We start from the raw sequence: 16,368 nt of genomic DNA on the forward strand, positions 1-16,368 counted from the left end.
CTAGAGAAACTGCGCATCGAGTTGAATACTGTAGTATTTATACCATATATTATTTATTCCATAGTATACTATAGTACGGGAAAAAAGTATGGAAATGTATGAACTCAGTACTGTAAGTTGCTCTGGATAAGAGTATCTGCTAAATGACTGATAGCCACAAGTACTCGTGGCTATACAGTAACTACGATGTAGCAATGCTTAACGCTCTAGTAGTCTTGTGTTGCTTCCTAACAAAATGCTTTAAGATTAGTTAGTCACCTTTTGCTCCTTCTTAAACTGTATTTCCTTTAGGTCTGGTTTTGTTTGTCATATATTTTGGCAACATATACTGGATTTAGTATTGTGTGAAACTATGCAATTGTAAGATGTTGGAGGTAACAATTCAGACCACACATTTAGCAGATAAGAATGATTGGTTAGAACAATCTAGAAAGGTTGTATGGTATACTCTGTATGTGGCTGTTCTTGTTCTTGGCTGTCTAGTTGTCAATGTTGGAGTGGGTCCCATATGCATTGGATATCTGAGCCAGTGTCTGTATGTTTGGAGTCTGGCGTTCTAGTCAGGAAGAAGCAATAGCTTTTTTCAGGTCATGGGGTACAATGCCTGCATCCTCTCAGGTGGAGGGGCTGATATGGCCCTCGTGCTGTCAGAGAGGGGCTACAGGTGTGGGTGGATGGGGTGAGGTGATGGGGGCAGACAGACATATCCAGCCCACCAGCTGTGCTCCAGCAGTCTGTCTTGAGTCAGTCTGCTCTGTCTGTAATGGAGCTGTAGCCAACAACAGCAGCAGCAACTGGCAGCAGGGCTCCTTCCATACATCACAGGAGCGGATCTCTTTGAGCTGCGCTCAATTGTCCCCAGGCAGATGGAGGCCCCAGATAATGGTCTATAGTTCACATAGATATACAGTACCAGTCAAAAGTTTGGTCAAACCTACTCATTCCAGGGTTTTTCTTTATTTCTACTATTTACTACATTGTAGAATAATAGTAAAGACATCAAAACTATGAAATAACACATATGGAATCATGTAGTAACCAAAAAAGTGTTAAACAAATCCAAATCTATTTTATATTTGAGCTTCTTCAAAGTAGCCACCCTTTGCCTTGATGAAAGCTTTGCACACTCTTGGCATTTTCTCAACCAGCTTCATGGGGTAGTCACCTGGAATGCATTTCAATTAACAGGTGTACCTTGTTAAAAGTTAATTTGTGGAATTTATTTCCTTCTTAATGCGTTTCAGCCAATCAGTTGTGTTGTGACAAGGTAGGGGTGTTATACAGAAGATAGCCTTATTTGGTAAAAGACCAAGTCCATATTATGGCAAGATCAACTCAAATAAGCAAAGAGAAATGACAGTCCATCATTACTTTAAGACATGAAGGCCAGTAAAAAAATTCTTCAAGTGCAGTCGCAAAAACCATCATGCGCTATGATGAAACTGGCTCTCATGAGGACCGCCACAGGAAAGGAAGACCCAGAGTTACCTCTGCTGCAGAGGATAAGTTCATTAGAGTTATCAGCCTCAGAAATTGCAGCCCAAATAAATGCTTCACAGAGTTCAAGTAACAGACACATCACAACATCAACTGTTCATAGGAGACTGCGTGATTCCGGCCTTCATGGTCGAATTGCTGCAAAGAAACCACTACTAAAGGACACCAATAATAAGAAGAGACTTGCTTGGGCCAAGAAACACAAGCAATGGACATTACACAGGTGGAAATCTGTCCTTTGGTCTGATGAGTCCAAGTTTGAGATTTTTGGTTCCAACAGCCGTGTCTTTGTGAGACGCAGAGTAAGTGAACGGATGATCTCTGCATGTGTGGTTCCCACCGTGAAGCATGGAGGAGGAGGTGTGGTGGTGTGGGGGTGCTTTGCTGTTGACACCATCAGTGATTTATTTAGAATTCAAGGCATACTTAAACAGCATGGCTACCACAGAATTCTGCAGAAATACACCATCCCATCTGGTTTGCGCTTAGTGGGAGTGTCATTTGTTTTTCAACAGGACAATGACCCAACACACCTCCAGGGTGTTTAAGGGCTATTTTACCAAGAAGGAGAGTGATGGAGTGCTGCATCAGATGACCTGGCCTCCACAATCCCCCGACCTCAACCAAATTGAGATGGTTTGGGATGAGTCAGACCGCAGAGTGAAGTAAAAGCATGGGAAATCCTTCAAGACTGTTGGAAAAGCATTCCAGGTGAAGCTGGTTGAGAGAATGCCAAGAGTGTGTAAAGCTGTTATCAAGGCAAATGGTGGCTACTTTGAAGAATCTAAAATACAAAATATATTTGGATTTGTTTAACACGTTTTTGGTTACTACATGATTCCGTGTGTTATTTCATAGTTGTGATGTCTTCACTATTATTCTACAGTGTAGAAAATAGTAAAAAATAAAGAAAAACCCTTGAATGAGTAGGTGTGTCCAAACTTTTGACTGGTACTGTATGTGTGTGTGTGTGTGTGTGTGTACATATATACAGTGTGTGTATACATATATACTGTGTGTGTGTATATGTATACAGTACACACACACACAGAGCGAGAGAGAAAAGGTCTACGGCAGCAAACTATAGACACACGGAGTGTAGTGATCAGCTGCTGACACATAGTGTATGTCAAAGCAGTGTAGCTCCTTCAAATCTCACATTCAAATTAGAAATATGTATATACATGTTCAAGAATGGAGGGAGTTTTTATTTTATTTCGACTGTTGATGTATGCTTAGTTTTTTGCCAGACACCAGTAGGCCTGCTAGTGGTTACTGATGACTATGTTTATAATGAATGTGCTTGAATTGAGAGAGGATAGCTGAGGTAACCGTTTCCATATGGTAAGGAAAGAGAAGTTTGCACACCTAGCAGCTCAAAAATGTAATTGCATGTATGGGTGAAGGAATGTTGGCAAGAAAAAACTACTTTTGTGGGACAAAAAAATATATATAATTTTTTGGGGGGGGGAATTCAGCTGTGCAGCTGTTTCATGCTAAATGTATCTTTTGTCTGAAGTAACATGCCAATTAAGGCAGACTCAGTCATCACAAAAACAATGGAGTATGCCTTGGTCAAAAGAGTGTGTCAAAAGTTAACTTGTCAACCAGGCAACCTGCTAACCTGTAAAGCCTGTCGGATGTTTCCAGTCGAAACTGCATATTTTGGGATGTTTTTGTTCATTTTGGTGTTCGGCAGACTGCGACCTCCTCCGCAAAAAACGTAAAAATTTAATACAGATTTCTTGATTTATCTTAGCTTAATTCTGACTATTTTGAAGAAGTGTTTACTGGCTATGTTGTTGCTACAGTGGCTCAAGGGGGACCAACAACAGTAATAGTGCCATTTTTCAATTGAAGGTCTTTAGGGAGTATGCCTAGAGTTCTGCTAGGTGCAAACCGAACCTATGTATGCGGACGTCTTAAGGGTTGCGATATCGAGAGGAGGGGGAGGGAGAAGGAGGCTTAGAAGGAGCCCTGTGGAGACAGAAGGGGAGGGTGAGGGAAGTGAAGGGAGTGGCCTGTTGGTGGGTGTGTGTGGTATGTAGGATTGTGTGGTGACTGAGGGAGTGGAGAGGTAGAGTAGAGGATGTCATGACTACTAGAGTGCGAGCAGAGCGAGAGAGAGAAGACAGACAGACAGACAGACAGGTAGCAGAGCCAGGGAAAGAAGGTAAATGACACATTCTAGTTCTTCCACTCTCACAGACCTAGTTCTCTCTGAATACTTGTCCTTTTTTCAGACTTTTTTCCTCCTTATCAAATTCCATCTACTTCTCTTTACACAATTTGTGCCTGTTTCTTTTTGTTTCTCATTGTGCTGAGATCCGAGGAGCTGCCTCTAAGGTTTAACTGAGGTTTAATTTTGGGATAATTGGGCAGTCATTTAGACCGTTTCTATCAGTTGGTTTCATAAATCCATAGTTAATAGTATACAGGTGTGTATTTTTTGGTACATTGTTGCAACTTTACAAAATGGTAATGTATCAGATCTGTCTCCATGGCCAGGTGTGTGTTGAATGGACCAGGTGAGGTAGACCAGACTGGGGGCAGAGACGCTGTTTGTTTACTAATCTGATATGATCATAAACCTGTAACAAACTGAGACTAGCAGTTTATGATGACAAGTATAATGGTAAGTAAGATCTGCTGTAGTGAGATGATGGAGAAAGGGGAAAAACCGACACGCAAAGGGAGATAGATGGCAAAAATTGAGAGTTGGAGGGAGGGAGAAACGGCTTTAACTGGACTTTGAATGATGTGTTAGTAAGTGAAAAACGGGAATGAGGCTTATGGGTGAATTCTCTGAGTGTGTGTGATGCAGAAAGGATTGCTACTTCATTCCTGCTAATGTACTTGACTTACTGGAGGTCGGCCGAGTGTGTGGTTCCTCAGGTTTTGCCATGAAGTCATGGAAAAGGACCCTGTCAGACTTCCCTCAGAGAGCCATGCAGAGGAGAGCCTGACCTCATTGCATTCTGATCTCATTTGCACAATAATGGATTCCGCTTCCTTGGAAAATGTGTCCATTCTAACCCAGGTGGCTGAAGTAATCCCTGGTTTAGTTGAGCTGCCTCTGCTCTGCTCTACTCTGGGTGGTGCAGTAATCCGTAGTAGTCTGCCTCTGCTCCGTGCCTGTTTGTTCCGCCTCATTGTTGTTTCTGTGGTTCTGAGGGTTCAGATGAGTCCAGATGGCCCACGCCTTGGCTGTGGTCAGGCCAAAGGACAGTTGTCATGTTTGTGCATTTACGGGCCAGAGCTTTCACAATTAAAATCCTGACCGACCGAAACAGACTCGTGAACCCGTATGATGAGGCCACGAGCACCACAGGAGAGGAGCTCAGCTCTGATTCTGAGGCCTAAGAGCTGATGAGGCCAGGGTGCTGCAGTGGGACTGCCTCGGTTCCACTCTGTCAAGTCTGCACTGTCAGTCTGGGCCAGAGGCCAGTGATGACAGCGTGGGATTGGCAACAGGTCCTGGGATGGGATTATCTTGGGTGTATTCATTAGTCGCAGACCATTGCAAAATGGTTGGTCTGTTTCATGTTTTACAACGGAGACCGTTTACCTCTTGCTAACAGAAGCAAACGGAATAAAACGGAACGAAACGCGGAGGGTCCTATCTGGATTTGTCCAATAGAAACGCAAAACGTTTTCCGTTTGGAGTAAACAGTTTCCGTTACAAAACATTTTGCAACAGACCAAACATTTTGCAAAAATCTGTGACTAATGAATACACCCCTGCTCTCTCTCTTTCTCTCTCAAACACCACTATCAATGTTTTCCTTCTTTCTGCCTCTGTGAGAAGTATGTTCCCTGTGGTATAAGGGAGCTGTGAAATGATCACTGTCTGGGTGTTTGTCTCCTGTTTGTGGCAGCTGAGGGGAGGAAAGTGAAGAAGAGGGGTAGATGGGGGGGTTATTTCCAGCTCAAACGTCATTATTTCCCCTCAGCTTCTTTGAATTAAGAACCTTCCTCAGGGAGAGAGTATTTTAAAGCAACTTCTCTCATTCTTCTACATTTTTCTCTCTGAGACTTTCTCTGGATTAGCTATTCAGTTTTTTTTGTTTTTGTTGCTATAGTCACATTCTGGTCCAGGCTCATCAGACACAGGCTAACAAGTGATTAAGCTCTCTATCCCTCTCTCCCTCCCTCTATCGCTCAGGTGTGTTTGTGTTGTACCAGGCTTTGTGTTTGTTCACTCCCTCACCTGACACTCTCTCACTTCTCTCTGATCACAGCCTGATTTGATTGACTCTACTCACAAGGCTGTGATTTTTAACCTCCTCAAACTCCTGACACCTTTATCAGCCCCAGGATAACGTACATTAAGCAAATGTGCCGTGTTTGTTTAAAGATGGTGGATTTGAATCAAGTATGCTCCAGGCCTGTGTCTTGTAATTCAGGTGTGTCCCTCCGTAACCACCACCACCTGTGTGTGTGTGTGTGTGTGTGTGTGTGTGTGTGTGTGTGTGTGTGTGTTTGTGTGTTTCGTTACACAAGGTATACATGTATTAGTAGTGGCACTCTGCTGTAATTCTGGCATTATGTCGTTTCAGGGCAGAGTATTTCTCATGATACCCGTTTATAGACCAGTGAACCAGACACAGATCTGGTTTGACTATTCTTGGATGCAATATGCCAAATACCTTGTGGTTATGAAGAAAAACTGGGAAGTTATTTATATATTTCTAAATAAGCGTGTGTAGAAAGCCCATAAAACCACCCAATCCTTTTCCACACAGATGCACTTCAGTGGAGAGGTTTGGGGTGCACTGGAGGGAGAGTGTGGTCGTGTGTAGGAGGGAGAGTGTGGTTGTGTGTGTGTCCGTGCGTGTGTTGGCCTTGGTGTTTGTACAGCTGCTCCTCCTGTAGAGTCTCTCAAGGTCAGGCAGCAGGGGCCTACAGCAGTGGCAGCCTCTACATTGCTCCCTTTCTCTCTCCTTCTGTCTCCACCTCCCATTTCCTTTCCATATGCCGAAACGTTGTGCTCTCGATTCTACCGTCTCCCTCCTACTGTGTCTTTCCTCTCTCATGGCAGATTTTGAGGCCCTGTGTGTTTCTCATGTCTGGGATGGCTGTGCAGTGTGTACTGCTCTGTCTGTACTAAGGACCAGATGTTACTAACACGGCAGCCCAAGGTGGAGGAGTGAGGGGTCAGAGAGGTCAGGCAGATGCTAACCCAACCCAGCACAGTTTAATCATTACCCCCAACAGAAGGCCAAGTCCATACAGCTGGCTCACTAACTCCCTTGGTGTATTATGGGATGGTTGGTTGGTTGATTTACCTGCCTGGCTCTCAAGTGTGTTGTGCTGCGCTGTGTCTCTCCCGGGGTGAACAGGGACAGGGTAGAGGCAGCCAACAGCTGTCTTATCATCTCATCCGTAGGCAGGGCCTCATCATGGCCTCTCTCTTTTGAGGAGCGTTTGACCCTGACACACAACACTGTTCTGATTGGCCTATACAGACAGAGAACTTTGTGCACCTGATGGTACAACATATCTTCTGATCAGACCACTGAGAGGGATGGGATGGGTTCAGCTCACTGTTGTAGCTGGGCTGACTGACTGTGTTCTATCTATGTCATACTGCCTGTGAAAAGAACTAAATGCCCTCGTCTCGACTCCGTTGTCTCTGCATTGATGCGATGATGTATTGAAAAGCACCGAGTGTCTCTGATTTACTGTGTTGTTTCTGCAGGACACAGAGAGGGAGAGCTTTGGCGAGCGAGAGAGAATCAAGTCACAGATCCGGGAGCTGCGCAGCCACCAGACGCAGCAGGGCAGAGAGCTACATAGGACAGGTGAGCAACGTCAAAGACCATCTGAATGAGTGGTTGACTGTTCCTTTCCTCTCAGCCTGTCCATAGGTCCAACACACACACACACACACACACACACACACACACACACACACACACACACACACACACACACACACACAGGTGCACTCAGACACATACAGTTTATATGCTTCCTGCCATTCAAATCTCTGTTATATATATGACATGCTTTTATGATCATGTTTGCATTAGTTTAAGGGTAGGCAATTCTACTTAAACACAACATTGATTGAAATAATTTCCAGTATTTCCACACTTATGCACTTAGATGCAATTTCCTCTGGCCTCCAAGTGAAAATAGCCAGCCAATAGAGCCATTCTGCTGTAGGGGAGGGGAGTGGAGCTGAGGCGGTCGGTCGGTCGGTCACATTGGTTTAGCTCCTCCTTTTTATTTTGAGGTTAGAGGCACCACGGTCATGGGACTAACACTGGTTTTGGGTGTGTAGTCATTTCATTAACCACTGTTAGCAAACACAGTGAATGCTTTACTGTAGGTGTGCTATTTTCATCCATGACCTTTTGACTTGTACACCCACTCCCTACACAAAGTGATCGAAATGTAAATGTTTAAATGAGAAAGGACCGATAAAAGGGCTAGAGTGAAAGAGCAGGATATAGGAGAGAGGAATAGTTGAGTGAAGCATGCAGTAGAATAGATCATTTGTTTACGCCCATACTGATTTGAATACCTGAATGTAAAGTGAGTATTTGTTGAACAAATATACCCGCCTCTAATACTTAAATCATTGTATGCGTCCCAAATAGCACCCTATTCCCTATATAGTGCACTACTTTTGACCAGAGCCATACGAGCCTATGAGAATAGGGTGCCATTTGGGACGCACCCCGTGTGGTCTGGCCTGCCCTTGGACCTCAGCATCCCACTCATCAGCCAGTGTCTGGTAGTAGTGGGGTTATGAGACGGAAAATAAATATCATCTGTTCAAGGGGGAACCCACAGCCAGTAGTGATACCTCTGTTATTTAAACCACATACCAGAACTAGAACAGAATCCTTTCTTGACATGGATCAGAAACACCCAGCTCTCCTTGCTCTGCCCTCGCCCTACAATTTGTACCGGGTTGAAGTCAGGGCCAGCAGCTGGCAGGAGCAGACCTCCACAGAGCAGAAGGATTGAGGGTAGGAGCTGTTTGAAATGGACGCTGATACACAAAAACACAGGAAGTTAGAGGCTGGGAACAAACAGGATAGGGTGGGGTGGGTTCGGCCAGTGGCAAGGGGGGTGAGATGTCCTTTTTAACAGAGAGAAGGAGAGAAGTGGCTAGAAAGAGAGAACTAAACTTTGAAGATTAGGGGGGTACAATGGCACACACATACCTCTCTCTCCCGTTTCACACACACACACACACACACACACGCTTAAATATACAGCAGCATGTCTTGCACACGTATACATGCTCACAGTCCACAGTGTTGGTGACAAGGCTGTGATTTAGGAAATTACCCGTTTGAGAGACATGGCACGTTCCACTGAGCCACTCTGAGTGACAGGGTGCCAGACTCCTCAAATTTGAACTTGACACTGAAAAGACTGCTTTTGTTGTTGTTGCTATTTAAAGAAGGGTTAGAGGAGGGGGGCTCTGCATTATGCACTAGTGTGGTTATTTAAAACCATTCTCCAAGAGCAGTAGGGGTTTTCCGAGAAACCCTCACAACAGGGCACAATGGACTGGACACAATGATTTACAAACATCATCCCTTTAACTATAGTTCTCTTTTCATTGGAGTTGACTGGGGCCTTCATTAGATCACGTGGTCTATTTTATAGGGCCTCATGTGAGAAAGGCAGCCATGTTGTGATTTTCGAAGTGAATGCATATAATAAGCACGTTTCTTATTCAGACCCCAGTCTATAACTATTTAATCAATCAATCAAGTGAACCTCATCCTGCTCCTGGCTCTGGGAGGCCTTTCGAGGGTCTTGAAAAGGCTGCGGAGGCTGTGGACGTCTTAGGCCAGAATGGGGCTTTCCCTCACTAATTTGGTTTGTAAATGACAGACCTGCACGCTTTGTGAACTCTGGATCGAACACATTGCTAGGGTATGCAGAGATGTGTTATCATACAATGATGTGTCTCTTGTAAGGACACTGTGATTTTCCACTCTGTCGGTGTCTTTTATGCAGCTTGTCTGTGGTCCCTGTACAGCCACCCAGAGTTAAAGGCACTGAGCAGTGAGCATCACAGGGTAAGAGGTAGGTTGAGAGAGCAAGAGACGAAGCGAGGTAATCTGGATCTTGGAGGGGGAGGATGTGGGCACTGCAGTGTTGTTTGGAGTGTGGTTTCCTGATGAATGGAGGATGTTGGATAGGGACCGGGGGAGGGGAAGTACTTATCCTAGTCTCTATTTCACCCCCCCACTTCCCCCTACACTTCCTACTGCTCGGTTACCACCTACTGTTGTGACGCTTTCTCTCTCACATACGAACACACACACGTAGACATCTGGTCCAGGAATTAAGTCAGACCTGGAGGAAATGCCTCCATCCTATTATGTCTCCATGTGTCTCCTCTCGTATACCCAGTGACGCTCACATGTCTCTCCCACGCTCTTGGGGATTTGGCATATGCAGAAACCTTTCATATCCATCAGCAATCCACAAGTTCTCCAGCAACCAACCTCTCACGTGACCCCACATTCCATATTTTTTTATGTTCGGTCAGAGAAACAAAAAAACTGCAAGAACAGAATTGTACAGAGCAGAGTTGTATTTCCATAGTGTTCCTCTGCACTATAATCAAATTAAATTTTATTGGTCACATACATATGGTTAGCAGATGTTAATGCGACTGTAGCGAAATGCTTGTGCTTCTAGTTCCGACAGTGCAGTACAGGAGAGGGCTGAGAATGCACCCTTGTGGGGGCCCCAGTGTTGAGGATCAGCGGGGTGGAGATTTTGTTTCCTACCTTCACCATCTGGGGGCGGCCGTCAGAAAGTCCAGGACCCAGTTGCACAGGGCGGTGTCGAGACCCAGGGTCTTGAGCTTAATGACGAGTTTGGAGGATTCTATGTTGTAGTCAATGAACAGCATTCTTACATAAGTATTCCTCTTGTCCAGATGGGAAAGGGAAGTGTGATTTGTAATTGCGTTGTCTGTGGACCTATTGGGGCGGTAAGCAAATTGGAGTGGGTCTAGGGTGTCAGGTAGGGTGGAGGTTATATGATCCTTGACTAGTCTCTCAAAGCACTTCATGATGACAGAAGTGTGTGCTACGCGGCGATAGTCATTTAGTTCAGTTACCTTAGCTTTCTTGGGAACAGGAACAATGGTGGCCATCTTGAAGAATGTGGGGACAACAGACTGGGATAGGGATCGATTGAAAATGTCCGTAAACACACCAGCCAGCTGGTCTGCGCATGCTCTGAGGACGCGGCTAGGGATGCCGTCTGGGCTGGCAGCCTTGCGAGGGTTAACACGTTTAAATGTTTTACTCACGTTGGCCATGGAGAAGGAGTGCCCACAGGCTTTGGTAGCAAGCTGTGTCAGTGGCACTGTATTGTCCTCAAAGTGAGCAAAGAAGTTGTTTAATTTGTCTTGGAGCATGACGTCGATGTCTGCGACGGAACTGATTTTATTTTTGAAATCCGTGATTGTCTGTAGACCCTGCCACATGCGTCTCGTGTTTGAGCCGTTGAATTGCAACTCTACTTTGTCTCTATACTGAAGCTTTGGTTGTTTGATTGCCTTGCGGAGGGAAAAACTACACTGTTTGTATTCGGTCATGTTTCCAGTTGCCTCGCCATGATTAAAAGCGGTAGTTTGCGCTTTCAGCTTTGCGTGAATGCTGCCATCAATCCACGGTTTCTGGTTAGGGAAGGTTTTAATAGTCACAGTGGGTACAACATCTCCGATGCACTTGCTAATAAACTCACTCACCGAGTCAGCCTATACGTCAATGTTATTGTCTGAGGCTACCCAGAACATATCCCAGTCCACGTGATCGAAGCAATCTTGAAGCGTGGAATCCGATTGGTCAGACCAGCGTTGGATAGACCTGAGCACCGGCATTTCCTGTTTTAGTTTCTGCCTATAGGATGGGAGCAACGAAATGGAGTCATGGTCAGATTTGCCGAAGGGAGGGCGGGGAAGGGCTTTATATGCATCGCATTCAATATGCTGATAGAATTTAGGAAGCCTTGTTCTCAGATTTAGCTTTGTAAAATCCTCAGCTACGATAAATGCAGCCTCAAGATATATGGTTTCCAGTTTACATAGAGTCCAGTTCTTTCAGGGCCGTCGAGGTATCTGCTTGGGGGGGGGGGGGGTATGCACGGCTGTGACTATAATCGAAGAGAATTCTCCCAATGTGGACGGCATTTGATTGTATGGAATTCTAAGGTCAGGTGTTGTTATGATTACACCATGAGTTGTTAATAATAAGGCATACACCCCCGCCTTTCTTACCAGAGAGATGTTTGTTTCTGTCGGCGCAATGCATGAAGAAACCTGGTGGCTGTACCGACTCTGACAACATGTCCCGAGTGAGCCATGTTTCCGTGAAACAGAGAATGTTACAATCTCTGATGTCTCTCTGGAAGGCAACTCGTGCCATATTTTCATCCACCTTGTTTTCTAGAGATTGGACATTGGCGAATAATATACTCGAAAGCGGTGGATGGTGTGCTCGCCTTCTAAGTCTGACCAGTAGGCCGCTCCGTCTGCTTCTCCTGCGGCGACCGCGTTGTTTTGGGTCGGCCTCTGAGATTAGATTCCATGTCCAGAGTGGAGGTCCGAACAAAGGACCCGCTTCGGGAAAGTCGTATTCCTGGTCGTAATGTTGGTAAATTGACGTCGCTCTTATATCCAAAAGTTCTTCCTGGCTGTATGTAATAACACTTGAGATTTTCTGGGCTAACAATGTAAGAAATAATACATAAAAAAACAAATTACTGCATAGTTTCCTAAGGACCTGAAGCGAGGTGACCATCTCTGTCGGCGCCATCTTGCACTCCAACTAGATCATGGGTATGTTCCACTGTGTCCACTCACTGTATTGTGGTGGTTGTGTTCCGTAGGCTCCAACTCAGGCATGGTTCTGGTTCTGGACCCCCTGGTGAGGAAAGAGGTCTCCGGCCCTCTGCTGAACCATCCAAAGATCTGGGACCCTGTGACATCATCAGAGCTGGATGTGGTCCTGTCCCACCGCCAGTGCTCTGATTCGACATCCTCGGACCACACCCTGGCCTCCAGGCCCCGTCTCGACTCAGGAGCCTCAGAGAAGAGCCTGGGTCTGGGCTCAGCCTTCAGAACCAGGGTAGACTCAGGAGCGTCAGAAAAGAGCCTGGGTCTGGGCTCAGCCTTCAGGACCAGGGTGGACTCAGGAGCATCAGAAAAGAGCCTGGGTCTGGGCTCAGCCTTCAGGACCAGGGTGGACTCAGGATCGTCAGACAGAAGCCAGTGTTCAGTCCACAGAGGCAGACTGGACTCTGGGGCCTCCGAGTCCCGCTTCAGACCGAGACTAGACTCTGGCACGTCAGACTCCAGCACGGAACCGCCAGCCCCTCTAGGCTCTGAGACTTCTGACAGCACAGGGCTGCTGTCACGGAAACGACGGGACTCTGGGACTTCTGACCTGAGCGTGGGTGTGTCTTCTGTTGAGCGGGGCCGTGTGGAAGAGCCAGAGGTGACCATGAGTAGCTCCTCCTCCAGCACAGATTCAGAGGCTGAGAGCACCAACCACCATTCAGCCCAACCCCGCCCAGACCGCTCCACTACCAACTGTGATCAGCCTGATGGGGCCGTCCTATCCAGGAAAGCCTCAGACTCCCACAGTACCCTGCTCAATGGCAGTTCCAAGGGAAGAGGAGACATCCAGGAACAGAAGGTACACTCTTGTTTAATCTTCCAGGGTGATGCTTGCTGGTATGATCTGCTGTGTCTCTAGGTAGAACAGGAGAATATGTAGGTATATGTACACCACTAGAGGGGGATGTTGAGCAATGATGATGAGGCTACAATGTTCGCTCACTCTCCTAGTGTTCCTCTCCTACACCTCTCTGATTCAGAGGGCTTGGGTTAAATGTGGACGACACATTTCAGTTGAATGCATTCAGTTGTGCGACTGACTAGGTATCCCGTTTCCCTTTCCTTCCATCCCTCCCTCTATTTTGAAACACCAGTTCTCAGTACCTTCATCATGTCGGCAACTATAAACATCTCATCTTTCTCTGTATGTCTTTAATAGCTTTGATAAGCTATGGTTAATTTGCTACACAAATAAACTCAGCACCTCAGAGCCGGGCCCAAGTCCTTTGTTGTGCTCAACTGGTTCTGGTTCCCCTCAGATCTCTGTCTCCCTCACCTTCTGTCAGAGGGAGAGCCGCTGGGGCTGGCTAGAAACAGCCAAACACACAGGCAGGGGAATGCTGCAGCATTCTGAGTCTCTCTATTGTTTGCTCAAAGCCCTCATCAGGGACTTGGGTCACCATGACACTAAGTCGTCGCCCTTATCGGGAGTGTTTACCCAACACAGGCTACAGGCTCTTTTATAGGGCCCTGCAATATAATATGCTTGTGTTCTGTATGTTTACATTACGCTGTGGAAGTTCAGGCACATCGTGGCCCCATGGTCCCTTGATCAGCCCAAAAAAGAACAGAGACACAAACTTGTCTCCCTTGCTCGAAACACTGTTACATAATGCAAACACTACCCTGGTCACCTGTATGTGTGTTCACGTGGTTGTCACCATGACCAGTCTGATCCTCCCTGCCCCCAGTGCCTTGCCATCCCATGGATCTGCACTATTGCCCTGTGATGCTTTACTGCGTTTTATTTTCATCTAAACTCTCTCTCTCTCTCTCATTTTCAGGTCAGAGATACTTTATTCACTACTGTCAGCAAAGCAAGCGATGCAGGTGAGCATGTTTACAGATAAAAAAAACGAATCTATGTGTGTACAGTGCCTTTAGAAAGTATTCCTACCCCTTGACTTAATTGACACTTTGTTTTTGCAACCTGAATTCAAAATGGATCAAATATATTGTTGTCACCCATTTACACACAATACCCCATCATGCCAAAGTGAAAATATGTTTTTAGAAATATTTGCTTATTGAAAATGAAATACAGAAATATCTAATTTACATACTGTACCTATTCACACGCCTTTGCTATGACAGTCCAAATTGAGCTGCATCCAATTTCCTTTGATCATCCTTGAGATGTCACTACAACTTGAGTCCACTTTTGTCCAAATCACTTGTTTGGACATGATTTAGAAAGAAACACACCTGTCTATATAACATCCCGCTGTTGACAGTGCATGTCAGAGCAGAAACTATACCATGAAGTCCAAATAACTGTCCGTAGAGCTCCAAGATATTATTGTGATGAGGCATATATCTGGGGAAGGGTATAAATCAATTTCTAGAGTGTTGACAGTTTCCAAGAGCACAGTGGTCTCCAGCATTTGGAAATTGAAAAAATACGGAGCTACTAGACTATGCCTAGAGCTGGCTGTCCGACCAATCTGAGAAACCGGGAAAGAATGACCTTTTTCAGGGAGGTGACCAAGAACCCAATGACCTCTGTTGTAGTCAGTTTCTATATTTCTTTGGTTATGCAAATATTTGTTTATTATACAACGGGTGGGTCTAATCCTAAATGCGGAATGGTTTAAACCGCATTCCAGCCGGTGTCTCAACAGCGGAGATTTGTATAAACCTTGCTGTCTGTCCCTCCGACATTTGCAACATTCTTTCAATATTCTAATTAGATCTCCAGCTTCCGCACAGTAGTAATAAACATGTCGAGAGTCAGGATGAGACAGACAGGCAGGCAGCTTTTCTCAGCCAGTCGAAATCATGAATCGGCCACATTTTTATGGATATATACAAAGAAATATCAATAGAAAACAGGTCAAATGAAACAAAGTGCAGCTAGTTTGCAGTCTTTGTAGCTTTAGTTTTAAGTGATTTTGTTAGCTGGTTTGTTTGGTAGCTCCTCTTAACAACCGTGTCCCGACGAGACAGCCCATTTTCTATGCCAGGTGAAATCATGCCTCATTATCTCATTGTTATGGATCTATCCAAATAAATGTCACTAGAAAACAGATTATGCAAATGTAGCTAATTTGTTGTTATTCTGGCTGCACTGTTTGACGTGACTGTAAATTAGCCGTAGTTGGCTAGCTAGCGAGGGATAAGAACGTTGCCAGCCAGTAACGTTATGCCAATAGAACATTTAGAATTAACAGCTGGGTCGCGTCCATATGTAAATCATTATTTTAATATGTTGGTAACCCGTTGTAATAAAAGTGATAATTTCTATCACTTTAATTTCTATTTCTATCTCAAGGCCATCAGACTGTTAAACAGCCACCACTAACATTTAGCGGCCGCTGCCAACATACTGACTCAACTCCAGCCACTTTAATAATGGGAATTGATGGAAATTATGTAAAAATGTACCACTAGCCACTTTAAACAATGCCACTTAATATAATGTTTACATACCCTACATTACTCATCTCATATGTATATGTATATACTGTACTCTATATCATCTACTGCATCTTGCCATCTTTATGTAATACATGTATCACTAGCCACTTTAAACTATGCCACTTTATGTTTACATACCCTACATTACTCATCTCATATGTATATACTGTACTCTATACCATCTACTGCATCTTGCATCCTCTATACCATCTTGCATCCTGCATCTTGCCTATGCCGTTCTGTACCATCACTCATTCATATATCTTTATGTACATATTCTTTATCCCTTTACACTTGTGTGTATAAGGTAGTAGTTGGGGAATTGTTAGGTTAGATTACTTGTTGGTTATTACTGCATTGTCGGAACTAGAAGCAAAAGCATTTCGCTACACTCGCATTAACATCTGCTAACCATGTGTATGTGACAAATAAAATTTGATTTGATTTGATAATGCCCTCAAAGCTGGTGTTTGGAGGATATATACCTTCATAGGATGCCACCTTTCCAACAAGTCAGTTCGTCAAATTTCTGCCCTTCTAGAGCTGCCCTTGTCAACTGTAAA

At 44.9% G+C, this 16,368-nt stretch overlaps 1 protein-coding gene across 3 annotated transcripts in view; it reads left to right on the forward strand.

Annotated features, from left to right (window-relative positions):
* The window catches only part of LOC120023884 (smoothelin-like), an 87,030-nt gene that overhangs the window by 31,786 nt on the left and 38,876 nt on the right, over nt 1-16,368 (forward strand). For all 3 annotated transcript variants that reach the window (XM_038968078.1, XM_038968018.1, XM_038968145.1), the window contains 3 exons: nt 7,199-7,301; nt 12,379-13,187; nt 14,173-14,218. In XM_038968078.1, the coding sequence (XP_038824006.1) occupies nt 7,199-7,301; nt 12,379-13,187; nt 14,173-14,218 (958 nt within the window). The remainder of the gene's footprint in view (nt 1-7,198; nt 7,302-12,378; nt 13,188-14,172; nt 14,219-16,368) is intronic.

The sequence above is a fragment of the Salvelinus namaycush genome, chromosome 1 (genome assembly GCF_016432855.1).
Source record: "Salvelinus namaycush isolate Seneca chromosome 1, SaNama_1.0, whole genome shotgun sequence".
NCBI classification, from domain to species: Eukaryota; Metazoa; Chordata; class Actinopteri; order Salmoniformes; family Salmonidae; genus Salvelinus; species Salvelinus namaycush.